At 49.4% G+C, this 27,996-nt stretch overlaps 1 protein-coding gene across 3 annotated transcripts in view; it reads left to right on the forward strand.

Annotated features, from left to right (window-relative positions):
• The window catches only part of LOC138293690 (transmembrane protein 176B-like), a 139,066-nt gene that overhangs the window by 41,976 nt on the left and 69,094 nt on the right, over positions 1-27,996 (forward strand). For 2 of the 3 annotated variants that reach the window (XM_069232999.1, XM_069232998.1), the window contains exons 3-4: positions 10,032-10,142; positions 24,124-24,180. In XM_069232999.1, the coding sequence (XP_069089100.1) occupies positions 10,032-10,142; positions 24,124-24,180 (168 nt within the window). The remainder of the gene's footprint in view (positions 1-10,031; positions 10,143-24,123; positions 24,181-27,996) is intronic. The other variant, XM_069233000.1, reaches the window with a different exon arrangement.

A 27,996-nucleotide genomic window follows, 5' to 3' on the forward strand; every position in this document is an offset into this window, starting at 1 on the left:
TGATTGTCACTGTTGGAAAACAATAATATAAGCATAAAGTGAGGACTTCCTCTTACTGCAGCCAGTCGCATCCATTCCAGCAGAACCTGGTACTGAAAATAAAATCTGATTTTGCAGGAACTGGATGGGCCGAGAGAAGGTCCTTGTTTGGTCATCAAACCATTCTCCCTTGGGTCAGAGCTAGACTGTTCCTTATCTAATGAAATTTAGTTCAACACTTAGTGCAACTCCTGCAATCACTCATTCACTCATGTTTTAAACTATACTAAGCAAAGCATAGCTCTTTAATTGGGTCTTGGCCTAAACTTTAGACTGGGTAAACTCATAGTACTGAAAAGTTCACTTAGTAGCAGAAGGACATCTTACTCTGGCTTATAATGCAGAGACAACCAATCTAATGTTTTGAAAAAATAACCATGTGGCAGGGGCAGGTAAAGACATGTTCTAATCAAAGTTTGATTTGAGTATCTAGAAAAAGATGTAACACACAAACGTCTGTATTATTTAGAACTATGTTGCCAGGATTTTTCTGGCCAGAGAAATTCCCTATAATCTATTAATTTAAATATGATTGTTATTATGCATCCCATTGGCTTCAATGGTGAATTCCATCATGCATTAATTATTTTAATAATGTGATCATACCCTAACAAAGACAATAGGTGTAACGCCGCGCTCTGACGCGGCGTCTCTTTCTATCCTCGCGGGTGGAACGCGCTACCGATATTTGGAGCGCCGTTCCCCGCGTTTTTTGACTAAGCTTTCTGGGAAGCATATATTTCGCTCCCGGTCGCACTACACTTACTTGTAGCCTTTTTTCTTCTTTTATTGTTGGTGGTGGGTTTTTTGTTGGGCCTTTTGCCTGTCTCTATCCATGTTGTGTCCATCTTGTCTTCTTCGTGTTTTTGTCCCAGCATGCTCTGTTTTTCTTTTATACTACTTCCTTTTTCCTATACTGGTCTATGGGCTTTTCCCAATCCAAGATGGTGTTACTTCCCTTTCCTGTGATGTCACTTCCCTTTTCTCAGTATATAAGTCAGTCAGTCTTGTTCCTCCTTGCGTTGCAAACACTTCCTTCTGGTTGTGCTGTTCGCTCCTGTTCTTTGTTCCTGTTTTTTTGCCTTGGGAGATTTTTGCCTGTTCTTTGTTCCTGCTTTTGCCTTGGGAGATTTTTGCCTGTTCTTTGTTCTTGCTTTTGCCTTGGGATATTTTTGCCTGTTCCTTTTTTCCTGCCTTGTACCCTGGATATTGCCTATTTTTGTTTCCTGTTGTCAAGTCCTGTTTTTTCTTGTTTTCCTTCTGGAGTTCCTGTTAGAGGTTTTTTCCCCAGTGTTGGGGTTTTTTCCCTCTCGGACTCCTTCTGGAGGGTACGGTCTGCTTTGGCGTAGCCTGTCAAGCAGCACCATGGCTACTAGAAGGGGTCGCCCTTATCTGGGAGCATCCAGGACCTGTAGAAGACTTGGGGGGTTATTCTAACTTTGGAGGAGGTGTTAATCCATCCCAAAAGTGACGGAAAAGTGACGGATTTACCACCAGCCGTATTACGAGTCCATTATATCCTATGGAACTCGTAATACGGCTGGTGGTATATCCGTCACTTTACCGTCACTTTTGGGACGGATTAACACTCCTCCAAAGTTAGAATAACCCCCTTGGTGTATTCGCCAATCCGAAATCCAGAGATGAGAAGTCCAGCGCAGTACGTGACAGATTGCAACGCCAAAAGATTCTGCGTTGCGAGAGCGCCATGGAAGATCCACAGGGAGAAGTGTCAGAAAATGCTCAAGCTATGTTACAGACTGTCCAACAACAAGCCCAAGAGTTACAACAGTTACGGGCAGAGAACACTGCACTACGACAGATCTTGTCTTCCCGATCAATGGACATACCACCCGTATCGGCTACTATTTCTCGATATTCCGGAGATCCTTTAAAGATGAAGGAATTTTTGGACACCCTGACGGTTTTCTTTGCCTTTCGTCCACTCCAATTTTCTTCGGATAAGACTAAGGTGGGCTATCTGACCAGCGCCTTGTCTGGTCCAGCGCTTGCTTGGGCGACTCCTCTGGTTTCTGCAGATGACCCAGTCCTGGCTAACTATTCCGCTTTACTGACTGTTTTCAAACAAATGTTTGAGAGACCTGGGGTAGAAGCAGCAGCTGAAGAAGCCTTATGTGACATTCAGCAAGGTAATCAGGATGTACTACAGTATATAACCCGCTTCAAACAGCTGGCAGCTGAAACCTCCTGGGTAGAACGCACCTTCGTAACCCTTTTCCGCCGAGGCCTGCGTGAAGAAATTAAAGATGAGCTTGTACACTCTTCCCCAGCTTGTTCTTTGGAAGAATTAATGGATCAATCTATGAACATCGAGTATAGACTTCGAGAGCACAAGATGGAAAGACGTAGAACTAGAGCTCCATACCAGCCCGGTACCTTCCGTGCTAGCAGTCGGCGAACGGAAGATAGGCCATCTGAAGCCTCTCCATCTCCCCATGAAGAGCCCATGCAGATAGATCTGGTTCGTGGGCCATTGACGGAGTCAGAAAGGGAGGAACGACGACGAAGGGGACTTTGCCTATACTGTGGTAAGGCTGGCCACCTGATCCGTAGTTGTCCGGTACGTCCCTCAAGGCCTGCGGGAAACGCCAGCTCCCGTCCCCTGTAAGGAGGAAGGAGACGGGAGGAGCTGAAGTACCATCAATATGATCCTCCAAAGAAAGCATGTCCACCCTGTTTATTCTCTCGGTCAAGTTACAGAGTTCACAAGATCAAGAAGAACATCTTCTGGCTCTCCTTGATTGTGGAGCCAGTGGACTCTATCTGGATGAGACCTGGGCTACTAGTAAAGGAATTCCCCGCATTCCTAAAGAAACCCCTGAGCAGGTTCACACAGTGGATGGCTCTCCGTTAACCTCAGGACTTGTGGTGGCCTCCACTCCTACTCTTTGTTTGACATTTGGGGGGCATCAAGAACACGTTGCCTTTGATCTCATAGCCTCACCAAATCACATCATGATTTTGGGAATTCCCTGGTTAGCTCAACACAACCCCTATATCAATTGGGAAACACAAACTATATCCCTAACGTCTTCATTTTGTCAACAGAATTGTTATTCTACTACTTCTTATTGGACTCCAAAAAGGTCCTGTTAGTCAACTAAGGATAACACTAACTCTATCAATATTATCCAGGGGGTTCCAGATTGTTATCAGGAATATATCGGGATTTTTCAGAAACCTAGTAATCCTATTTTGCCACCTCATCGCAGTTATGACTGTGCTATTCCTTTAATTCCTGATGAAGTCATTCCCTTCGGTCGAATGTATTCTCTGACAGACCAAGAAAAGAAGGTGTTAAGGGAATATTTAGACGACAACTTACACAACGGTTTGATTGCTCCTTCCACGTCCCCCGCTGGGGCTCCTCTCTTCTTCGGCCCAAAGAAGACTAAGGATCTGCGTCCTTGTGTGGACTTTCGTGAACTCAACAGAATAACGATTAAGGATCGATATCCACTGCCTTTAATCAGAGATATACTGGATGCCATTCAAGGAGCCAAGATATTTACTAAATTAGACTTACGGGGTGCCTATCATCTCCTTCGTATCAAGGAAGGAGATGAATGGAAGACTGCTTTCCGTACCCCTTTTGGGCACTATGAGTATCGTGTTATGCCCTTTGGACTGACCAACGCCCCTTCTGTTTTTCAACGATTTATGGATTCAGTGTTCTCTGATGTACTCAATCAATATGTAGTCATTTATTTCGATGATATCTTGATATATTCCTGTGATCCTGAGCACTATGTAGATCATGTCCTGCAAGTCCTGGAAAGACTCAAGAAAAACCAATTGTTTGGTAAACCTGAGAAGTGCGAGTTCCATAAATCTGAAGTAAGGTATCTCGGGTTTTGTATTAATCAACACGGAATATCCATGGATCCTGACAAGGTCAGTGCCATATTAGATGGCCTTCTCCAACGTCCATTAAAGAAACGCAATGTTTTCTTGGGTTATCAAACTTTTATCGTCAGTTTATTCAGAACTTTGCCCACCTACAAAGTTTCATAACACAAAAAATTAAGAAAGAGAACCTGAAGAAGGGTTTCATTTGGACCAAGGAGGCTGAACACGCGTTTCAAGAATTAAAGACAGCCTTTACCCAAGCACCCGTGTTGCGTCATCCTGACAATACCAAGAAATTTATTGTCGTGACTGATGCCTCAGACAGAGCCATTGGAGCAGTTTTGCTGCAGAAGCAAGACAATGATGGATTGGAACATCCAATCTTTTATCTGTCCCATATTCTATCAGAGGCTGAACGAAATTATTCTGTACTGGAACGAGAACTACTTGCTCTCAAAGTAGCTTGTAAGGAATGGAGCCATTTCCTGATGGGCTCCAGAGAGCCTTTTGAAGCTAGGACGGATCACCGTAATCTCCAGTGTCTTCGGATCTTTCAGTGTCGCAACAGTCGTCTGGCTCGATGGGCTTTCTTCTTTAGCCAGTACGATTTTGTGATCACGTACATACCTGGTTCCCAGAATTTAGTGGCAGATGCCTTATCCCGCAGATATCCTGACATAGCCGAGAACTCCTCTCCACATCTTATTGAGTCTAGCAGGATCATCGGAGCTACTCAATCTTTTCAAGAACGCATTCAATCCGAGTACCAGTTTCTGTCTGCTTCAGAATGGGATAAAGTGACTCCTTTTTTGCAGAAGAAGGACAACTACTTCTATCATCAACATGCTCTCTTCCTACCTACCAAGAAAGTGCAGACAGAAGCCCTGCAAATGTGCCATGATTCTCCTATAGCCGGTCATCGAGGTATCAGGAAGACCCAGGAACTGCTTCAGCGATCTTTTTGGTGGCCTTCACTAAAGACAGACACTGAAACCTATGTGTCAGCATGCCCAGTCTGTGCCCAGACTAAGACACCCCGAACTTAGGTGGCAGGTTTATTAAGACCTTTACCGGTTCCTTCCGCTCCTTGGTGTACTCTATCCACTTATTTCATATGCTCTCTACCTATTTCCTCTGGTAACCAAGTAATCATGGTAACCGTAGATTCATTCACCAAGATGGCCCATTTTTCAGCCTTGAAGAAACTACCAACGGCCCCAGAAATGAGTCGCATTTTTCTACGAGATATTTTTCGCCTCCATGGTCTTCCTCTAGAGGTCATTTCGGACAGAGGGCCTCAATATGTTTCACGTTTCTGGAGAGCCTTTTGTGCCTTCTTTAACATTGAGATTTCTTTATCCTCGGGTTTCCATCCACAAACGAATGGGCAAACTGAACGTGTGAATCAAGAACTTCAGCAGTATCTGAGATGTTACTGTAATGCCACACAAAGCAATTGGTCAGAATATCTTGCTCTTGCCGAGTTCTCCTATAACAACACAATACATAGTGCGACCAAGACCACACCCTTTTATTGTACCTATGGATTTCATCCAAGGACTTTCACTACTGTTTCCCAAACATCCTGTTCTGTGCCTGCTGTCACTTCTTTTTCACGACAGATCTGTCGAATCCAGGGCCTACTTCACACTACTCTCCTACCTTCGAAACAAGATATGAAGCGAAAGGCGGATCGTTATCGGCAAGCCGCACCTTTGTATCAAGTGGGTCACAAGCTATGGCTTTCTTCCAGATTTCTACCATCCCGGTTTTCCACCAATAAGTTCAAACCACGTTTTTATGGACCCTTTCGAATTTCGCACATCCTGAATCCTGTAGTTGTGAGTCTCCGCTTACCTCATACCTGGAGGGTTCATCCTGTTTTCCATGTGTCCCGGTTAAAACCCTTTGTTCCTGATCCTTACCATCGCCAGTTCCAACGTCCACCTCCTCTTTCTATCAACGGACAGCCTGAGTATGAAGTCCAGGAGATCTGTGATTCCAGAATTTTTCGACGCAAACTACAGTTTTTGGTCCACTGGAAGGGATACCCCCTCAGTGACTGTCCGTGGGAAGATGCTTCCTCCGTCCATGCTCCCCGTTTGGTTCGCCTGCTTTTTGACAATCATCCTGACAAACCTGGAGCCTCGGGGAGGGGACCTACTGTAACGCCGCGCTCTGACGCGGCGTCTCTTTCTGTCCTCGCTGGTGGAACGCGCTACCGATATTCGGAGCGCCGTTCCCCCCGTTTTTTGACTAAGCTTTCTGGGAAGCATACATTTCGCTCCCGGTCGCGCTACACTTACTTGTAGCCTTTTTTCTTCTTTTATTGTTGGTGGTGGGTTTTTTGTTGAGCCTTTTGCCTGTCTCTATCCATGTTGTGTCCATCTTGTCTTCTTCGTGTTTTTGTCCCAGCATGCTCTGTTTTTCTTTTATACTACTTTCTTTTTTTCTATACTGGTCTATGGGCTTTTCCCAATCCAAGATGGTGTTACTTCCCTTTCCTGTGATGTCACTTCCCTTTTCTCAGTATATAAGTCAGTCAGTCTTGTTCCTCCTTGCGTTGCAAACACTTCCTTCTGGTTGTGCTGTTCGCTCCTGTTCTTTGTTCCTGCTTTTTTGCCTTGGGAGATTTTTGCCTGTTCTTTGTTCCTGCTTTTGCCTTGGGAGATTTTTGCCTGTTCTTTGTTCCTGCTTTTGCCTTGGGATATTTTTGCCTGTTCCTTTTTTCCTGCCTTGTACCCTGGATATTGCCTATTTTTGTTTCCTGTTGTCAAGTCCTGTTTTTTCTTGTTTTCCTTCTGGAGTTCCTGTTAGAGGTTTTTTCCCCAGTGTTGGGGTTTTTTCCCTCTGGGACTCCTTCTGGAGGGTACGGTCTGCTCTGACGTAGCCTGTCAAGCGGCACCGTGGCTACTAGAAGGGGTCGCCCTTATCTGGGAGCATCCAGGACCTGTAGAAGACTTGGTGTATTCGCCATTCTGAAATCCAGAGGTGAGAAGTCCAGCGCAGTACGTGACAATAGGCCTGTGATAGATATTAATGTGATCGCCCCTTGAAAAAGCCTTAATGTATAGTATTTAGTAGAGTGTGTACAATAAATGTACTTTGCCTTTTTAAAAGAAAATACACTGAACGGACAATGACTTATTGAGTGTTTTTGTTGTGCACCTGCGGATACAGATTACTAGGTCACACCAGCTCCCCTGAGTAGGCCCTGGACTGCCCTGCCTCGCTGCCCTGAGAGAGTCAAGTGCTATAGTGGGATACTTGGTTCCCAGTAAGGAGACAATTGTGGACCTATTACATGTACAGGCCTCACATCCTACACAGCTAATAACCCAACTTCTTTCATCTGCCTTCACTTGTCTCCCGTCACCACAAAGAGTCCATGCAGAACTCAGATCATGCAGTGTCTGTGCCAGTCACTGGACTTTGTGTGGAGTTGGCAAAAATTTGTATTAGAGTGGTAGACCTCCTTAACTTGGCCGGGTGATGTATGGTTTCTCTTGCTTAGCATGACCCTCTGTGAGCTGGTCATGGTGACCCAACTCTTTGTGAGCACTTACAGGATACGCTTTTATGTCAAGCTGACCTCTGGAAGGAGCTTGGCCAGTGTGGACAGAATGGTTTTGGCACAGAAGTTGATTTTGATGGACAATGGCTACTCCTTTTGGTTCATCCTGGGAACATTTACTCCAATAAACTGCTGAAGCCTCTTGTATCCTCCACTCTCAGCATACCTGGACCGAGGTACATTGTTCCTGCACTTAACAATACTCTGATAATGCTTGTTCCCTTTGGAGCAGGACCACACCAGCTGGTATTGAACAGCTGCCTTTATGGTACCTCAGTGCCCATCACACTGTGCCCATCACAGGGCACAGGGCTTTGGGTTTGACATGTTTATTGTCATATTTCACAAGCATTTTTACAAGTATTTTTTTTAATGCCTTAGGAACATTGTTTTGCTGATGAGTCTTGGCCAGCAGTTGCAGAAATTATAAACCACCTATGATAGTAACTGCATGACAGCTGCCAACGACCCGGGGGCTTAGTAAAAATGTGAAGTCTGACTATTCTATCCGGAAGTGCAGTGTGTATTTAAGCGAATAAGTCAATCTCCTTGAAGAATGGAGTCCTCTGCATATTTTCTAATACTAAGCGCCTGATTTAGATTTCAGTAGACGGGGTACTCTATCACGACGACACCAAAATATAAATCATAATATTTCCTATGGGATTTATATTTCAGTGGACATAATATCCGTCACCCTTGTGATGAAGTAACACATCCTCCAAAATCTAAACCAGACTGTAAGTGCTTTAAATGGGCATTTATAATCAGATGCTGAGTACCTACCCTTTAGTAATTTCAAATTGCCCTTAAGGTCACTGCTAGCACCTACCCTGGGACAAGGCCTGTTCCTGATTTTGCTTATATGTCACTTAGTATAAGAGATGCAGCAAATGGTAACTGTGTTTGGTGTAGTAAGAGATGGTGGTGAGCAACTCTGTTGATCTGTGGAAACTGATGAAAAAGACAATTTTGTGTAAGTGGTCATCTCAACAGGGGACGTTTTGAGAGATGCTGGTGGGTCTAAGTGGAGTAAGCTCTTAGGTGAGCGTGCCTCTCCAGGTTTGATGTGTGTGTCTGTTTCAGAAGAGGAGAAATGTGTGCCCACATGTGTTGAATATCAGAGGCACACAACATATGTTTGTGGAGGGAAGTCATGGGAGGCCAAAGATGCCTGGGATGTGTTTGTTATGTTATGTTACGTTACATTATGCAGATTAGTAGAGCACACTATAGCCCAGGAGGATATCCTGGCACTGAGTAGGTGTGAGGCTATGCACAAATAGGGCCTAGTGGAACCTCTAAAAAAACAGGTCTTCAGCTTCTTGTGGAATTAAAGAAGTGAGGAGCAGATCGTTCCACGCTTTAGGAGCGATGGAGGAGAAGGATTACGTCTAGATCTGGTTTTCCATATGTGTGTGATGTGTGCGATTAGGAGTCAAGACGAGCGGAGGTGTTGTGAAGGTTTGTGAAACAACATGCGGTTGTTGAGGTATGCTGTTCCGGCGTAATGTAGTGCCTTGAAAGTGTGGGTGAGGAGTTTGAATTGTGCTCGTTTGTGTATGGGGAGTCAGAGGAGCTCCTTCAGGTGTGGTGGGGTGTGAGTGCGGCGCGGGAGGATGAGAGTGATTCTGTCTGCCAAGTTCTGAATGATCAGCATTCTGATGAGTTTTTTGCTTATCCTGGCATCAAAGGTGTTCCCGTAGTCCAGCTTTCTTCTGACCATGGCGTACATGACAGTTTGGTAAGTGCTGATCAGGAGCCATTTGGACATCTTTCTCAGCATCTTCAGGGTATGGAAGCAAGAGGCGGTGACAGTGCTGACTTGGGCGTCCATGTTGAGTTTGTTGTTGATGATCTAGAGGTTCTTGGCATGGATGGTGGGTGTGGGTGTTTTGGCTACCAGGTGGAGTCCCAGGTCAAAGTGCTCTTCCCGAAGATCATCATTTTGGTATTGTCAGTGTTCAGCTTACAACAGTTGGTTTTCATCCAGTGGGCGATTTCCGGCATGCAGCAATTGAATTTGATCCGGGTACTGGCCGTCTTGTCCATGGAGAAGAGAATAAGTTGTGTACTGTTGGTGCAGGAGATGATGTTGATATTGTGAGAGTGGATGATACTGGCTAGAAAGATCTTGTTTGCACTGAATATGGTCGGACTGAGGTAGGATCCTTGCGGAACTCTGCAGATGAGGTCATAGGCGTCTAAGGTGTATTATGCAAGGGTGACTGACTGGGTCCTTCTAGTCAGGAAGGAGCAGAGACATTGGAGTGCATGTCTTTGAATTTCAATGTTGTGTAGGCATTAGATAAGGATGGGGTGGGAGACCATGTCAAACTCTGTGGAGAGGTCCAGAGACATGCGGATGTCATCCGTGGTGGGGATGAGAGCAGTTTCTATGCTGTGGTTGGGTCTGAAATCAGACTGAGTGGTGTTGTGTTTGAAGCAGGAAACTATGGTTGAAGGAAACTGAGGGCTTGCTAATGCATTGTGATGCACCTTGTAAAGTTATGCAGGAGTCTGAATAAATGTATTATTGTCCCAACAGGCAGTTATGATCATGATCGGCCTTGTGTGTGTGTCCATCGGTGTGCTCATCTCGTTTTTGCAAATAGGCAATATGTACTGGAGTAGCTGCTGCTACTGGACAGGTGTTCCGGTGAGTATGTTGAGTCATTTCATGGGAAAAGTTAAGAGGTGTTTATAGATTACATGCAAACTCTGTTACTCTGTGTCCATTGAAGCTCTAACCAGGAACAGCCAGAATTCTTCTTCCTGCTGCGCAGCCATCTTCTGCCTAGGTGTGCAGACGTTAGTGGTGGGACCGGGGCTTGTGTAGGTGATGGAGATGAAAGGGGACGTCCTTGGGATGAACTGAAACAAAAGTCAAGCTCTTGGAGAGCTGCGTTTGTGACAACAATTTCATAGACTACTTTCCCCATTGTTTCGACTACACTTCTAGGTTCATGCCATGGATAATAAGTGTTGGTGTTACAATCACCCAGAGATGCAGTTGATTCTTCCAAGCAGAGACTGGCTGCTCAGAACCTGAGCTAATTCTTGATTCAGGATCACATTTGTATTTCAGCCAATGAGTATTATCAATGATATTGTAATCTTACAGCAGAGGAGATGTTTTTACCATGCACTTTAGTATGCAGCATTTACTAAACCATGCATTTACCACGCATGCAAATTCTTGGGGTGGCATGCTGGATTGAACCAGTCAGCAACCATGCCAGTTCAGGGTGACCCCTGGGTACATTTAGGGATAAATCCAATATTGATACCTGTTTGGATTTATCATCCGGAGTTGTTTGATCCCAAACAACCCAGGGTGCAGAGTGGCCATCATGTAACTGGGGAACTCATGTTTGACCTGTGTCCAGCGCATGCATGTAAAATGGCTTCTCTGTTCACACACTATGTCTCAGGTTTGGCAAGGACACAGTGGGGGCCTGTTGCTCATGCAGCTATGCCCTAACATATATTATGGTGCACCCTGTACTTAGGGATGGAAGGCCTGCTAGAGGAGTGACCTACCCATAAAATATGCATATATATATATGTGCCACCCTTGTGTCATTCATTTTTTAAGCTAAGATGTAGTCAAAGAGGCCTTTTCCTTGTGCCAGATTTACAAAGTGGCGCAATGCAGGCATTGCGCCACTTTGTAACCCCTTGCGCCACATTATGCCTGCACCAGGCATAATGTATGCAAGGGGGGCATTTCCCCATTAGGAGGCCCAGAAAAATAGTGAAGTAAAATTTATGAGAATTAACTGCGCCATTTTTCCTGTCATTTTTAACGCTTACCCATTGTTTCCAATAGGCCTCCCCACGCAGAGCTGGACTAGCGCCATAATTTTTGGCACTAACCAACCAATGCGCCACAATACTGTCAAAGATTTAGATGCTATTTGTTAGAAATGGAGTTTTTGGTTGGCAGTCAGGTTGCCCTCTGTCCAAGCAAGAACCCTCACTCTAGTCAGGGTAAGTCACACACAATCCAAAATCAGCCTGTGCTCACCCTCCGGTAACTTGGCACGAGCAGTCAGGCTTAACTTAGAAGGCAATGTGTAAAGCATTTGTGCAATAAATCATACAACACCATAGCATAACACCACAAAAATACACCACACAGTATTTAGAAAAATATATAATATTTATCTGGGTATCTTCAGGTCAAAACGATCAAAGTTGCAATACGAATTTGTAAAGATATCACTGAAAAGTGATATTAAGTGTCTTTAAGTCTTTAAAAAGCAATAAAGTGTCTTTCAAGCACAGAGTACCTGGTTTCTGGTGGGAAATCTCCTCAGAGGGCCACAAGAGAAGAGATGCGTGGAAAAAGGGGTGTGTGCGTCGATTTCCTCTCAGCACACACAGACTTGCGTCGTTCTTTTCCACGCGGGGAAGTCGGGCGTCGTTTTCCGGCGCGCAGACAGTCTCTTTTTGTGGATCGCGGGGATTACCAGATGTCCCGGGTCTGTGCGTGGATTCTCCTGCTTATTTTCCGGCTGCGCGTCGTTCTGCGGGGCTGCGCGTCGAAGTTTCGATCTCACGGTAGGCGTCGCGTCGATTTCTCCTTGGAAGTCGGGCGGCGTTGTCCTTGCGAGGCCGTGCGTCGAAATTTTGGTCTCACGGCAGGCGTCGCGTCGATTTCTCCTTGGAAGTTGGGCGGCGTTGTCCTTGCGAGGCCGTGCGTCAAAGTTTCGCACTCACGGTAGGCGTCGCGTCGATTTCTCCTGGAAAGTCGGGCGGCTTTGTCCTTGCGAGGTTGTGCGTCGAAGTCTCGATCGTCCCGAGGGCGTCGCGTCGATCAGCGTCGGTGTGCGGCGTTTTTCTCGCCGCGAAACAAGCTGTGCGTCGAAATTTTCGGCGCACGGAGCGTCCAAGTGAAAGGAAGAAGTCTTTTTGGTCCTGAGACTTCAAGGAACAGGAGGCAAGCTCTATCCAAGCCCTTGGAGAGCACTTTCACAGCCAGACAAGAGTTCAGCAAGGCAGCAGGGCAACAGCAAGACAGCAGTCCTTTGTAGAAAGCAGACAGGTGAGTCCTTTGAGCAGCCAGGCAGTTCTTCTTGGCAGGATGTAGTTTCTGGTTCAGGTTTCTTCTCCAGCAAGTGTCTGATGAGGTAGGGCAGAGGCCCTGTTTTATACTAAGTTGTGCCTTTGAAGTGGGGGTGACTTCAAAGAGTGTCTAAGAAATGCACCAAGCCCCCTTTCAGTTCAATCCTGTCTGCCAGAGTCCCAGTAGGGGGTGTGGCAGTCCTTTGTGTGAGGGCAGGCCCTCCACCCTCCCAGCCCAGGAAGACCCATTCAAAATGCAGATGTATGCAAGTGAGGCTGAGTACCCTGTGTTTGGGGTGTGTCTGAGTGAATGCACAAGGAGCTGTCAACTAAACCTAGCCAGACGTGGATTGAAGGGCACAACAAGTTTTTAGTGCAAAGAAATGCTCACTTTCTAAAAGTGGCATTTCTAGAATAGTAATATTAAATCCGACTCCACCAGTCAGCAGGATTTCATATTACCATTCTGGCCATACTAAATATGACCTTCCTGCTCCTTTCAGATCAGCAGCTGCCACTTCAACAGTTTATGAGGGCAGCCCCAATGTTAGCCTATGAAGGGAGCAGGCCTCACCGTAGTGTAAAAACGAATTTAGGAGTTTTACACTACCAGGACATATAACTACACAGGTACATGTCCTGCCTTTTACCTACACAGCACCCTGCTCTAGGGGTTACCTAGGGCACACATTAGGGATGACTTATATGTAGAAAAAGGGGAGTTCTAGGCTTGGCAAGTACTTTTAAATGCCAAGTCGAAGTGGCAGTGAAACTGCACACACAGGCCTTGCAGTGGCAGGCCTGAGACAAGGTTAAGGGGCTACTGAGGTGGGTGGCACAACCAGTGCTGCAGGCCCACTAGTAGCATTTAATCTACATGCCCTAGGCACATGTAGTGCACTCTACTAGGGACTTACAGGTAAATTAAATAGTCAATCATGGATAAACCAATCAATAGTACAATTTACACAGAGAGCATATGCACTTTAGCACTGGTTAGCAGTGGTAAAGTGCTCAGAGATCAAAAGCCAACAACAACAGGTCAGAAAAAATAGGAGGAAGGAGGCAAAAAGTTTGGGGATGTCCCTGTCAAAAAGCCAGGTCCAACATGACCCCCCACCAGCCTAAAGTCAGGGGAGAACATTCACTATCCTGATGTACTTCCCTGTTTGAGGCGACAGAACAAGGACCCAGGCCCACAACAGCAGGGGCATGCTCCAGTTCTTCGCCTTCCTGACTCCAATTGGATCCCTCTGTCCATACTCTCAGGGCCCACTAAGCCCATCCATGGGGAACCTTTCTCCTTTCCTGCGGATCCCATCTGTGCAGCACCTAACCTTACTTTGCTCACAGATGTATCCCAGGAGCAGGATAGTACCACCATGACCAACACAGTGGTGTTGCCCACTCTACCCCTGGGGTGTGACACTTGTCCCCTCCCCAGGGATAACTCTGTCCACCCGGACAGCAAGCCACAGTGATTACTGACAGCTGCCAGGGATGAGAGCCAGGCCCCAGGCCTCTCAAAGCTCTCCAACCACTGTGGCTGTGGAGAGTGGGGGGCGGTAGCCCCAGGTGCTGGGCACCCTTTAACCACTCTCCCTTCCACCAGGTCAGGGATGACAGCCTGAACCTGGTCCTCCCCTCTGGGGCTTTGTACCCTCCCTCCTGGAGCGGTACCCCCAGAGTCCAACATGGTCAGGGTGCTTACAGAAGTCACCCTGTACCATTCCTCCACCAGTGCAGGGCTGTTAACCTGCAACTGGCCCTCCAACCTGGGGCCTGTACCTTCAGGTTGGACTAGGGCCCGGGGTGAGGCTTCCCTCCCCCTGCCCTCCCTTCTGGGGTCCAGCACCCTCCAACTGGGAGTGGCCTCCTCAGAAGACAACATGGTAGGGGCACTGTTATCAGTAGCCCCTCCCTCCAGGTCCGGGGGGACACCCTGAACCTGGTCTTCCAGCCCAGGGTCTGTACCCTCAGACTGGATCACTGCCTGGCAAACCAGGACTTCCTGGGAGGCACACCTACCCCCCACCAGGTCAGAGTTTAACCTCTGCACCTGCCCATTCAACTCAGAGTCACCACCCTGAAGTTGAACAATTGCCTGGCACGCCAGGACTTCCTGGAGGGCACACTGACCCTCCACCAGGTCAGAGTTTAACCTCTGCACCTGACCATTCAACTCAGAGTCACCACCCTGAAGTTGAACAATTGCCTGGCACGCCAGGACTTCCTGGAGGGCACACTGACCCTCCACCAGGTCAGAGTTTAACCTCTGAACCTGGTTCTCCAACCTAGGGTCACCATCCTGAGGTTGGACAACTGCCTGGTACACCAGGGCTTTCTGGGGGGCACACCTACCCCCCACCAGGTCAGAGGTTAACCTCTGAACCTGGATATCCAACCCAGAGTCACCACCCTGAGGTTGGACCATTGCCTGGCAGGCCAGGACTTTCAGGGAGGCACACCTACCTCCCACCAGGTCAGAGTTTAACCTCTGAGCCTGGTTCTCCAACCCAGGGTCACCACCCTGAGGTTGAACCATTGCCTGGTATACCAGGACTTTCTGGGGGGCACACCTACCCCCCACCAGGTCAGAGTTTGACCTCTGAACCTGGTTAGCCAACCCAGAGTCACCACCCTGAGGTTGGGCAATTGCCTGGCATCCCAGGACTTTCTGGGAGGCACACCTACCTCCCACCAGGTCAGAGTTTAACCTCTGAACCTGGCCATCCAACCCAGAGTCGACACCCTGAGGTTGGACAACTGCCTGGCACGCCAGGACTTTCTGGGGGGCACACCTACCCCCCACCAGGTCAGAGTTTAACCTCTGAACCTGACCATCCAACCCAGAGTCAACACCCTGAGGTTGGACAATTGCCTGGCACAGCAGGACTTCTTGGGAGGCACACCTACCTCCCACCCGGTCAGAGTTTGACCTCTTCACCTGGTAAGCCAACCCAGAGTCACCACCCTGAGGTTGAACCATTGCCTGGCGCACCAGGACTTTCTGGGAGGCACACCTACCTCCCACCAGGTCAGAGTTTAACCTCTGAGCCTGGTTCCCCAACCCAGGGTCACCACCCTGAGGTTGGGCAATTGCCTGGCACGCCAGGACTTTCTGGGGGGCACACCTACCCCCCACCAGGTCAGAGTTTAACCTCTGAACCCGGTTATCCAACCCAGAGTCAGCACTCTGAGGTTGAACAATTGCCTGGCACGCCAGGACTTTCTGGGGGGCACACCTACCCCCCACCAGGTCAGAGTTTAACCTCTGAACCCGGTTATCTAACCCAGAGTCAGCACTCTGAGGTTGGACCACTGCCTGGTACACCAGGACTTTCTGGGGGGCACACCTACCCCCCACCAGGTCAGAGTTTAACCTCTGAACCTGGTCATCCAATCCAGAGTCAACACCCTGAGGTTGGACAATTGCCTGGCACAGCAGGACTTCTTGGGAGGCACATCTACCTCCCACCAGGTCAGAGTTTAACCTCTGAACCTGGGTATCCAACCCAGAGTCACCACCCTGAGGTTGAATCTTTGCCTGGCATGCCAGGACTTCCTGGGGGGCACTCTCACCCCCCACAAGGGACACACCGTCCCCAAGGGCCACACAAGAGTCTGGTTGGCGCAGGTCTCCCGACCTCTGCCCATCCGGCAGAGTCTGGGTTTCCCCCAAACCAGAAACGGTTTGACCTGGGTCATTCCTGGGGGGCTCTGCTCTCAGAGCTGTCCCCTGACTCTCAAGGTCCTCCACTGGGGTCTGCAACCCCCTCTCAACCCTATGTCTGGACTTCTGCACCCCCTCACTAGGAGGGTTACTGCCAGACACCAGAACTGTTGGGATGCTGGCTACAGTCACCCCCCCAAGTTCTTCTGACACTGCGGGGCTTCCCTCAAAAGGTGGCCCTACGGTACAGGCTAGGCTTCCCTCCTGGTGTTCCCTCATGGAACCCTCTAGGACCTGGGACCTACCTGGGACACTACAATCCTCTCCCACCACACTCGGTTGGGAACCACCTAGACCACTCCCTTCAGGAGCACCCCCAAATGCCTCTTCAGACTCTCTGGTACTCACCCAGAAGTCTGCCTCCATTGTAAGTTCCCTGGGGTCAGAGAACTCACACTCCACCTGGTGTTGGCGTAGCTCTGGAAAATAAGGACCAGACATATGCTCTCCAGCAATTACATCACTCTGCCCTTCACATGTATTTACCACAGTACCCTTCACCCAGCCACCCAGTAACTCAGCCTTGGAAAAGCACTCTATGTCACCCTCTTGAGACTGGTGAGACAGTATCTGCCTGTCCCTGACACTCAACCCATACTCTTCTGGGATGTCTCTACACTCTATATCCAGGACGTCCACCAGGGGGGAACCCTTTTCTCTGTCACTCTCTGCTAGAGTCAGTAAAGTGTCCCTCCCCCCAGTAGGAATATGACTCCCTGTGCCAGTTCCCCAATCCTTCTGAGGGACCCTGTGCATAACGGGAACTACCTCATACTCTTGAACAACCTGGGGTGTGTCAACTCCCTTCTTCAAGTTGGGCACCACATCTCTGGGCTTGTGCCCTTCTTCAGCAGTACTGGATGCAAGATTTTTGCTGCCACCATCTGAACTGGACTCAGCCCTTCCGGCCTCCAGTTTCAGCTCTTTACAGCTCAGCTCCTGAGCTGCAATCTTTTCTTCTTCCAGGGCTAAGAGACTTGTTGCCTCAGCCCTTTCAAGAAACTCATCTAGTTCTTCCACCCACCGCTCTCGAGCTCGGAGCCATTCTGCTCTCACTGGATCTCTTTCCTCATCTGAGTCGTCATCCTCCTCATTTGAGTAGTCCCCCTCCTCATCTGAGGGGTATTTAGTCATTTGGTTTTTTTCTGCCTCTCTCTCTGCCCAGACTACGTAGGCATGTAGCATTTCCATCTTAGTAGATTTCCTTGATACAGGAAGGCCCCATTTTCTGCAAAGCCTCCTTAAGTCAGCCTTAGTGAGGTGGTCAGTAGGCACAAAGAGTGAGTAGGTAAGCAATCTCATTGCTGACAAGGTCTTACCGGCAAAAACCAAAATCCAAAGTCCAAAATATCAATAGTATATCCAGGAGGACATCAGAGAACCAAAAGCAAAAAAAAAGATGAAAGATCAAGTTGACCTTCAACCGTGGGTAGGTAGTGAAATACTTAGCTACTGTATGTCACTGCACAAACACAAGTCCTATCCTCACCGCTGATCACCAATGTTAGAAATGGAGTTTTTGGTTGGCAGTCAGGTTGCCCTCTGTCCAAGCAAGAACCCTCACTCTAGTCAGGGTAAGTCACACACAATCCAAAATCAGCCTGTGCTCACCCTCCGGTAACTTGGCACGAGCAGTCAGGCTTAACTTAGAAGGCAATGTGTAAAGCATTTGTGCAATAAATCATACAACACCATAGCATAACACCACAAAAATACACCACACAGTATTTAGAAAAATATATAATATTTATTTGGGTATCTTCAGGTCAAAACGATCAAAGTTCCAATACGAATTTGTGAAGATATCACTGAAAAGTGATATTAAGTGTCTTTAAGTCTTTAAAAAGCAATAAAGTGTCTTTCAAGCACAGAGTACCTGGTTTCTGGTGGGAAATCTCCTCAGAGGGCCACAAGAGAAGAGATGCGTGGAAAAAGGGGTGTGTGCGTCGATTTCCTCTCAGCACACACAGACTTGCGTCGTTCTTTTCCACGCGGGGAAGTCGGGCGTCATTTTCCGGCGCGCAGACAGTCTCTTTTTGTGGATCGCGGGGATTACCAGATGTCCCGGGTCTGTGCGTGGATTCTCCTGCTTATTTTCTGGCTGCGCGTCGTTCTGCGGGGCTGCGCGTCGAAGTTTCGATCTCACGGTAGGCGTCGCGTCGATTTCTCCTTGGAAGTCGGGCGGCGTTGTCCTTGCGAGGCCGTGCGTCGAAATTTTGGTCTCACGGCAGGCGTCGCGTCGATTTCTCCTTGGAAGTCGGGCGGCGTTGTCCTTGCGAGGCCGGGCGTCAAAGTTTCGCACTCCTGTTAGGTGTCGCGTCGATTTCTCCTGGAAAGTCGGGCGGCTTTGTCCTTGCGAGGTTGTGCGTCGAAGTCTCGATCGTCCCGAGGGCGTCGCGTCGATCAGCGTCGGTGTGCGGCGTTTTTCTCGCCGCGAAACAAGCTGTGCGTAGAAATTTTCGGCGCACGGAGCGTCCAAGTGAAAGGAAGAAGTCTTTTTGGTCCTGAGACTTCAAGGAACAGGAGGCAAGCTCTATCCAAGCCCTTGGAGAGCACTTTCACAGCCAGACAAGAGTTCAGCAAGGCAGCAGGGCAACAGCAAGACAGCAGTCCTTTGTAGAAAGCAGACAGGTGAGTCCTTTGAGCAGCCAGGCAGTTCTTCTTGGCAGGATGTAGTTTCTGGTTCAGGTTTCTTCTCCAGCAAGTGTCTGATGAGGTAGGGCAGAGGCCCTGTTTTATACTAAGTTGTGCCTTTGAAGTGGGGGTGACTTCAAAGAGTGTCTAAGAAATGCACCAAGCCCCCTTTCAGTTCAATCCTGTCTGCCAGAGTCCCAGTAGGGGGTGTGGCAGTCCTTTGTGTGAGGGCAGGCCCTCCACCCTCCCAGCCCAGGAAGACCCATTCAAAATGCAGATGTATGCAAGTGAGGCTGAGTACCCTGTGTTTGGGGTGTGTATGAGTGAATGCACAAGGAGCTGTCAACTAAACCTAGCCAGACGTGGATTGAAGGGCACAACAAGTTTTTAGTGCAAAGAAATGCTCACTTTCTAAAAGTGGCATTTCTAGAATAGTAATATTAAATCCGACTCCACCAGTCAGCAGGATTTCATATTACCATTCTGGCCATACTAAATATGACCTTCCTGCTCCTTTCAGATCAGCAGCTGCCACTTCAACAGTGTATGAGGGCAGCCCCAATGTTAGCCTATGAAGGGAGCAGGCCTCACAGTAGTGTAAAAACGAATTTAGGAGTTTTACACTACCAGGACATATAACTACACAGGTACATGTCCTGCCTTTTACCTACACAGCACCCTGCTCTAGGGGTTACCTAGGGCACACATTAGGGATGACTTATATGTAGAAAAAGGGGAGTTCTAGGCTTGGCAAGTACTTTTAAATGCCAAGTCGAAGTGGCAGTGAAACTGCACACACAGGCCTTGAAATGGCAGGCCTGAGACAAGGTTAAGGGGCTACTGAGGTGGGTGGCACAACCAGTGCTGCAGGCCCACTAGTAGCATTTAATCTACATGCCCTAGGCACATGTAGTGCACTCTACTAGGGACTTACAGGTAAATTAAATAGTCAATCATGGATAAACCAATCAATAGTACAATTTACACAGAGAGCATATGCACTTTAGCACTGGTTAGCAGTGGTAAAGTGCTCAGAGGTCAAAAGCCAACAACAACAGGTCAGAAAAAATAGGAGGAAGGAGGCAAAAAGTTTGGGGATGTCCCTGTCAAAAAGCCAGGTCCAACACTATTGTGCTAATGTGTGCTATGGTATACCAGAGTGTAAATACGTCGCTACCATGATGACGTCAGGGTGGGCGCAAGAAAAGTGGCACAACATAGCTGATGTGCCGCTTTCTTGTAAATATGCCCCTATATTCATAGCATAACCTACATCAGGTCACAATAGTCCATTCATCCATAAGTCTGCCCACTCGTGAGCCCTGAAGCTGTGCCCAGTGTGAGGCACCCTATTTCCCTCCTCACGCCAACCCCATTGTCTGCCTCGGTGTTGCATCTCAGCTGTGCACTTTTTTGGGTCACCGAATTATCATGTGTAAAACCCCTTTTCTTCTTCGCTGCTAGTTGTGTTATAATCAATTTCACAAGAATTGGCCACTTGTCCTACTTTCTGGTCCAAAATGCCCCTGTAATCGTTGTGGGTGGTGTTTGTCCCTGGTGAGGGTTAGGGGGGAGTATAGCCCTGCGCTGTGAGGGGGAGGTGGGTCACAGTCTGTCGGTTCCACTACAGTGTTCCCCCTCTACTGCTGGGCTGATCTTTGTATTCATCTTTTTACAGCTATGCACAGCTAATGAGCAGCACAGTGGGAGCCTAGGAGTGTCTGGGTGGCTCCTGTGCCTGATGAGCAGCACAGCAGGAGAACAGGGGTGTCTGGGTGGCTCTTGTGCCTGCAGCAGAGCTGCTTCAGTTACTGTAGAAGCCTAGGGGTGTCTGGGTGGCTCGTGTGCCTGCTGTAGAGCTCCTTCAGTTACAGCAGGATCCTATGGGTGTCTGGGCGGCTCCTGTGCCAGACACAGAGTTGCTTCAGTTGCAGCTGGAGCCTAGGGGTGTCTGGGTGGCTCCTGTGCCTGCTGCAGAGTTGCTTCAGTTACAGCAGGAGCCCAGGGGTGTCTGGGTGGCTCTTGTGCCTGCTGCTGAGCTGCTTCAGTTACAGCAGGAGCCCAGGGGTGTCTGGGTGGCTCCTGTGCCTGCTGCCGAGCTGCTTCAGTTACAGCAGGAGCCCAGGGGTGCCTGGGTGGCTCTTGTGCCTGCTGCTGAGCTGCTTCAGTTACAGCAGGAGCCTACGGGTGCCTGGGTGGCTCGGGTGCCTGCTGTAGAGCTCCTTCAGTTACTGTAGAAGCCTAGGGGTGTCTGGGCGGCTCCTGTTCCTGCTGCAGAGCTGCTTCAGTTACAGCAGGAGCCTAGGGGTGTCTGAGTGGCTCCTGTGCCTACTGCAGAGCTGCTTCAGTTACTGCAGGAGCCTAGGGGTGTCTGGGTGGCTCTTGTGCCTGCTGAAGAGCTGTGTCAGTTGCAGCAGGAGTCTCGGGGTGTCTGGGCGGCTCCTGTGCCTAATCCAGAGCTGATGAGCAGCACAGCAGGAGCTCAGGGCTGTCTGGGTGGCTCTTGTGCCTGCTGCAGAGCTGCTTCAGTTACTGCAGGAGCCTAAGGGTGTCTGGGTGGCTCTTGTGCCTGCTGCAGAGCTGTGTCAGTTGCAGCAGGAGTCTCTGGGTGTCTGGGCGGCTCCTGTGTCTGATGCAGAGTTGCTTTAGTTACTGCAGGATCCTAGGGGTGACTAGGTGGCTCTTGTGCCTGCTGCAGAGCTGCTTCAGTTACAGCAGGAGCCTGGGGGTGTCTGGGTCGTGCCTGTGCCTGTGCCTGCTGCAGAGCTGCTTCGGTTGCAGCAGGAGCCTATGGGTGTCTGGGTGGCTCTTGTGAATGCTGCAGAGCTCCTTCAGTTACAGCAGGAGACTAGGGGTGTCTGGGTGGCACCTGTGCCTTCTGCAGAGCTCCTTCCGTTACAGCAGGAGCCTAGGGTGTCTGGGTGGCTCCTGTGCCTGTTGCAGAGCTGATGAGAAGCACAGCAGGAGCTCAGGGGTGTCTGGGTGGCTCTTGTGCCTGCTGCAGAGCTGCTTCAGTTACAGCAGGAGCCCAGGGGTATCTGGGTGGCTCTTGTGCCTGCTGCCGAGCTGCTTCAGTTGCAGCAGGAGCCTATGGGTGTCTGGGCGGCTCCTGTGCCTGATGCAGAGCTGCTTCAGTTGCAGCAGGAGCCTAGGGGTGTTTGGGTGGCTCCTGTGCCTGATGCAGAGCTGCTTCAGTTACAACAGGATCCTAGGGGTGACTGTGTGGCTCCTGTGCCTGCTGCTGAGCTGCTTCAGTTACAGCAGAAGCCTAAGGGTGTCTGGGTGGCTCCTGTGCCTGCTGCAGAGCTGCTTCAGTTACAGCAGGAGCCTGGGGGTGTCTGGGTGGCTCCTGTACCTGCTGCAGAGCTGCTTCAGTTGCAGCAGGAGCCTATGGGTGTCTGGGTGGCTCTTGTGAATGCTGCAGAGCTCCTTCAGTTACAGCAGGAGCCTAGGGGTGTCTGGGTGGCTCCTGTGCCTGCTGCACAGCTGATGAGCAGGAGCGTAGGCGTGTCTGGGTGACTCCTGTGCCTGCTGCAGAGCTTATGAGCAGCACAGGAGGAGCTTTTGGGTGTCTGGGTGACTCCTGTGCCTGCTGCAGAGCTTATGAGCAGCACAGCAGGAGCCTAAGGGTGCATGGGTGGCTCCAGTGCCTGCTGCAGAGCTGATGAGCAGCACAGCAGGAGCCTAAGGGTGCATGGGTGGCTCCTGTGCCTGCTGCACAGCTGATGACCAGCACAGCAGGATCCCATGGGTGTCTGGGCGGCTCCTGTGCCAGAAGCAGAGCTGCTTCAGTTACTGCGGGAAATTAAGGGTGCATGGGTGGCTCCTGTGCCTGCTGTAGAGCTCCTTCAGTTATTGTCGAAGCCTCGGGGTGTCTGGGTGGCTCTTGTGCCTGCTGCAGAGCTGCTTCAGTTACTGCAGGAGCCTAGGGGTGTCTGGGCGGCTCCTGTGCCTGCTACAGAGCTGATGAACAGCACAGCAGGAGCCCAGGGGTGCATGGGTGGCTCCTGTGCCTGCTGCTGAGCTCCTTCAGTTATTGTCGAAGCCTAGGGGTGTCTGGGTGGCTCTTGTGCCAGAGGCAGAGCTCCTTCAGTTGCAGCAGGAGCCTGAGGGTGCATGGGTGGCTCCAGTGCCTGCTGCAGAGCTGATGAGCAGCACAGCAGAAGCCTAAGGGTGTCTGGGTGGCTCCTGTGCCTGCTAAAAGGCTGATGAGCAGCACAGCAGGAGCCTAGGGGTGCCTGGGTGGCTCCTGTCCCTGCTGCTGAGCTGCTTCAGTTACAGCAGAAGCCTAGGGGTTTCTGGGTGGCTCCTGTGCCTGCTGCAGAGCTGCTTCAGTTACAGCAGGGGCCTAGGGGTGTCTGGGTGGCTCCTGTACCTGCTGCACAGCTGATGAGCAGCACAGCAGGATCCTATGGGTGTCTGGGCGGCTCCTGTATCAGAAGCAGAGCTGCTTCAGTTACAGCAGGAGCCTAGGGGTGTCTGGGTGGCTCCTGTGCCTGCTGCAGAGCTGCTTCAGTTACAGCAGGAGCCAAGGGGTGTCTGGGTGGCTCTTGTGCCTGCTGCCGAGCTGCTTCAGTTACAGCAGGATCCTAGGGGTGTCTGGGTGGCTCCTGTGCCTGATGCAGAGCTGCTTCAGTTACTGCAGGATCCTAGGGGTGTCTGGCCGGCTCCTGTGCCTGCTGCTGGGCTGCTTCAGTTACAGCAGGAGCCTAGGGGTCTCTGGGTGGCTCCTGTGCCTTCTACACAGCTGATGAGCAGCACAGTAGGAGCCTAGGGGTGCCTGGGTGGCTCCTGTGCCTGATGCAGAGCTGCTTCAGTTACAACAGGATCCTAGGGGTGACTGTGTGGCTCCTGTGCCTGCTGCAGAGCTGCTTCAGTTGCAGCAGGAGCCTAGGGGTGTCTGGGTGGCTCCTGTGCCTGCTGCAGAGCTTATGAGCAGCACAGCAGGATCCTATGGGTTCTGGGTGGCTCCTGTGCCTGCTGCAGAGCTTATAAGCAGCACAGCAGGATCCTAGGGGTTCTGGGTGGCTCCTGTGCCTGCTGCAGAGCTCCTTCAGTTACAGCCTCATCACCCTTCCCCACTGCAAGGTTGAATTGCTGCTGCCCCTTCTCTGAGCTCTTTGTAGTGTAACAAGTCTTTCACTGAATGAGTGCTCCTTCCACTGTGTGTGTTTCTCTAACATGTAGTCTGTTTCCCCATCAGTTTATTGTCACCGGAGCAGTCGCTGTACTTAGTGAGAGACGTCCCAACTGCTTATGGGTAAATGTGTGCATTACGGCTTGTTCTTTCTAGCTGTCTCTGGTTTCCTCTCAAGCCCTCCAACATCTTTTTTGCTGCCCCTGTTAACCCTTTTTTACATCAGCCACTTTTATTTCTTGATAGTGTCTTTCACTGCTCTCCAGTATGTTATTGTGTCCCTTTCACCCTCTGGTGTGTTTCTGTGCCCATTTCACCCTCTGTTGTGTTTCAGTGACCATTACACCCTCTGGTGTGTTTCTATGCCCACTTAGCCCCCTGTTGTGTTTCAGTGACCATTACACCCACTGGTGTGTTTCTGTGCCCATTTCACCCTCTGTTGTGTTTCTGTGCCCATTTTTCCCTCTGTTGTGTTTCTGTGCCTATTTCGCCCTCTGTTGTGTTTCTGTGCCCATTTTTCCCTTTATTGTGTTTCTGTGCCCATTTTGCCCTCTGTTGTGTTTCTGTGTCCATTTTGGCCTTTGGTATGTTTCTATGCCCATTTGACCCTCTGGTGTGTTTCTGTCCCATTTTGCCCCTGGTGTGTTCCTGTGCCCATGTTGCCCTCTTGTGTGTTTCTGTGTCCATTTCACCCTCTGGTGTGTTTCTGTGCCCATTTCACCCTCTTGTGTGTTCCTGTCCCATTTCACCCTCTGTGTGTTTCTCTGCCCATTTTACCCTCTGATGTGTTTCTGTTCCCCTTTTGCCTTTTGGTGTATTTCTGCGCCCATTTTACCCTATGGTGTATTTCTGTGCCCATTTTGCCCCCTGGTGTGTTTCTGTGCCAATTTCGCCCTCTGTTGTGTTTCTTCGTCCATTTTGCCCTCTGGTTTGTTTCTGTGCCCATTTTGCCATTGGGTGTGTTCCTGTGCCCATTTTGCCCTCTTGTGAGTTTCTGTGCCCATTTTGCCTTTTGATGTGTTTCTGTTTCCCTTTCTCCCTGTGGTGTGTTTGTGTGTCCCTTTTGCCCTCTAGTGTGTTTCTGTGCCCCTTTTGCCCTCTGATGTGTTTCTGTGTGCATTTCGCCCTCTGTTGTGTTTCTGTGTCCATTTTGCCCTCTGGTGTGTTTCTGTGCCCATTTTGCCCTCGGGTGTGTTTCTGTGCCCATTTCGCCCTCTGATGTGTTTCTGTGTCCATTTTGCCTTTTGATGTGTTTCTGTGTCCCTGTTGCCCTCTGATGTGTGTTTATGTGTCCCTTTCGCCCTCTGGTGTGTTTCTGTGCCTAATTTCACCTTCTGTTGTGTTTCTGTGCCCATTTCACCCTCTGGTGTGTTTCTGTGTTTATTTTGCCCTCTGGTGTATTTCTGTGTCCCTTTCGCCCTCTGGTGTGTTTCTGTGCCCATTTCGCCCTCTGATGTGTTTCTGTGTTCATTTCGCCCTCTGGTGTCTGTCTGTGTCCATTTCACCCTCTGTTGTGTTTCTGTGCCCATTTTGCCATCTGTTGTGTTTCTGTGTCCATTTTGCCCTCTGGTGTGTTTCTGTGCCCATTTTGCCCTCGGGTGTGTTTCTGTGCCCATTTCGCCCTCTGATGTGTTTCTGTGTCCATTTTGCCCTCTGGTGTGTTTCTGTGCCCATTTTGCCTTTTGATGTGTTTCTGTGTCCCTGTTGCCCTCTGATGTGTGTTTATGTGTCCCTTTCGCCCTCTGGTGTGTTTCTGTGCCTAATTTCACCTTCTGTTGTGTTTCTGTGCCCATTTCACCCTCTGGTGTGTTTCTGTGTTTATTTTGCCCTCTGGTGTATTTCTGTGTCCCTTTCGCCCTCTGGTGTGTTTCTGTGCCCATTTCGCCCTCTGATGTGTTTCTGTGTTCATTTCGCCCTCTGGTGTCTGTCTGTGTCCATTTCACCCTCTGTTGTGTTTCTGTGCCCATTTTGCCATCTGTTGTGTTTCTGTGCCCATTTTTCCCTCTGTTGTGTTTCTGTGTCTATTTTGCCCTCTGTTGTGTTTCAGTGCCCATTTCACCCTGTCGTGTGTTTCTGTGCCCATTTTTCCCTATATTGTGTTTCTGTGCCCATTTTGCCCTCTGTTGTGTTTCTGTGTTCATTTTGGCATCTGGTGTGTTTCTGTGCCCATTTCACCCTCTGTTGTGTTTCTGTGCCCATTTTTCCCTCTGTTGTGTTTCTGTGTCTATTTTGCCTTCTGTTGTGTTTCAGTGCCCATTTCACCCTCTGGTGTGTTTCTGTGCCCATTTTGCCCTCTGGTGCGTTTCTGTCCCATTTTGCCCTCTGGTGTGTTTCTGTGCCCATGTTGCCTTCTTGTGTGTTTCCGTGTCCATTTCACCCTCTGGTGTGTTTCTTTGCCCATTTCTCCCTCTGGGGTGTTTCAGTCCCATTTCGCCCTCTGGTGTGTTTCTGTGCCCATTTTACCCTCTGATGTGTTTCTGTTCGCCTTTTGCCTTTTGGTTTATTTCTGTGCCCATTTCACCCTCTGGTGTGTTTCTGTGCCCATTTTGCCCCTGATGTGTTTCTGTGCCCATTTTGCCCCTGGTGTGTTTCTGTGCCCATTTTGGCCTTTAGTGTGTTTCTGTGCCCATTTTGGCCTTTAGTGTGTTTCTGTCCCATTTTGCCTCTGGTGTGTTTCTGTCCCATTTTGCCTCTGGTGTGTTGCTGTGCCCATGTTGCCCTCTTGTGTGTTTCTGTGTCCATTTCACCCTCTGGTGTGTTTCTGTGCCCATTTCACCCTCTTGTGTGTTTCTGTCCCATTTCGCCCTCTGGTGTGTTTCTCTGCCCATTTTACCCTCTGGTGTATTTCTGTGCCCATTTCACCCTCTGGTGTGTTTCTGTGCCCATTTTGCCCCTGGTGTATTTCTGTGCCCAGTTTGCCCCTGGTGTGTTTCTATGCCCATTTGACCCTCTGGTGTGTTTCTGTCTGATTTTGCCTCTGGTGTGTTTCTGTGCCCATGTTGCCCTCTTGTGTGTTTCTGTGTCCATTTCACCCTCTGGTGTGTTTCTGTGCCCATTTCACCCTCTTGTGTGTTTCTGTCCCATTTCGCCATCTGGTGTGTTTCTCTGCCCATTTTACCCTCTGATGTGTTTCTGTTCCCCTTTTGCCTTTTGGTGTATTTCTGTGCCCATTTTACCCTATGGTGTGTTTCTGTGCCCATTTTGCCCCCTGGTGTGTTTCTGTGCCAATTTCGCCCTCTGTTGTGTTTCTTCGTCCATTTTGCCCTCTGGTTTGTTTCTGTGCCCATTTTGCCATTGGGTGTGTTCCTATGCCCATTTTGCCCTCTTGTGAGTTTCTGTGCCCATTTTGCCTTTTGATGTGTTTCTGTGTCCCTTTCTCCCTATGGTGTGATTATGTGTCCCTTTTGCCCTGTGGTGTTTTTCTGTGTCCATTTCGCTCTCTGTTGTGTTTCTGTGTCCATTTTGCCCTCTGGTGTGTTTCTGTGCCCATTTTGCCCTCGGATGTGTTTCTGTGCCCATTTCGCCCTCTCATCTGTTTCTGTGTCCATTTTGCCCTCTGGTGTGTTTCTGTGCCCATTTTGCCTTTTGATATGTTTCTGTGTCCCTTTTGCCCTCTGGTGTGTTTGTGTGTCCCTTTCGCCCTCTGGTGTGTTTCTGTGCCTAATTTCACCCTCTGATGTGTTTCTGTGTCCATTTCGCCTTCTGTTGCGTTTCTGTGCCCATTTCACCCTCTGGTGTGTTTCTGGCAAGTTTTGCCTTCTGATGTGTTTCTGTGCCCATTTCACCCTCTGATGTGTTTTGTGTTTATTTTGCCCTCTGGTGTGTTTCTGTGTCCCTTTCGCCCTCTGGTGTGTTTCTGTGTCCCTTTCGCCCCGTGTGTTTCTGTATTCATTTCGCCCTCTGATGTGTTTCTGTGTTCATTTCGCCCTCTGGTCTCTG

Source organism: Pleurodeles waltl, chromosome 4_2 (genome assembly GCF_031143425.1).
Source record: "Pleurodeles waltl isolate 20211129_DDA chromosome 4_2, aPleWal1.hap1.20221129, whole genome shotgun sequence".
NCBI classification, from domain to species: Eukaryota; Metazoa; Chordata; class Amphibia; order Caudata; family Salamandridae; genus Pleurodeles; species Pleurodeles waltl.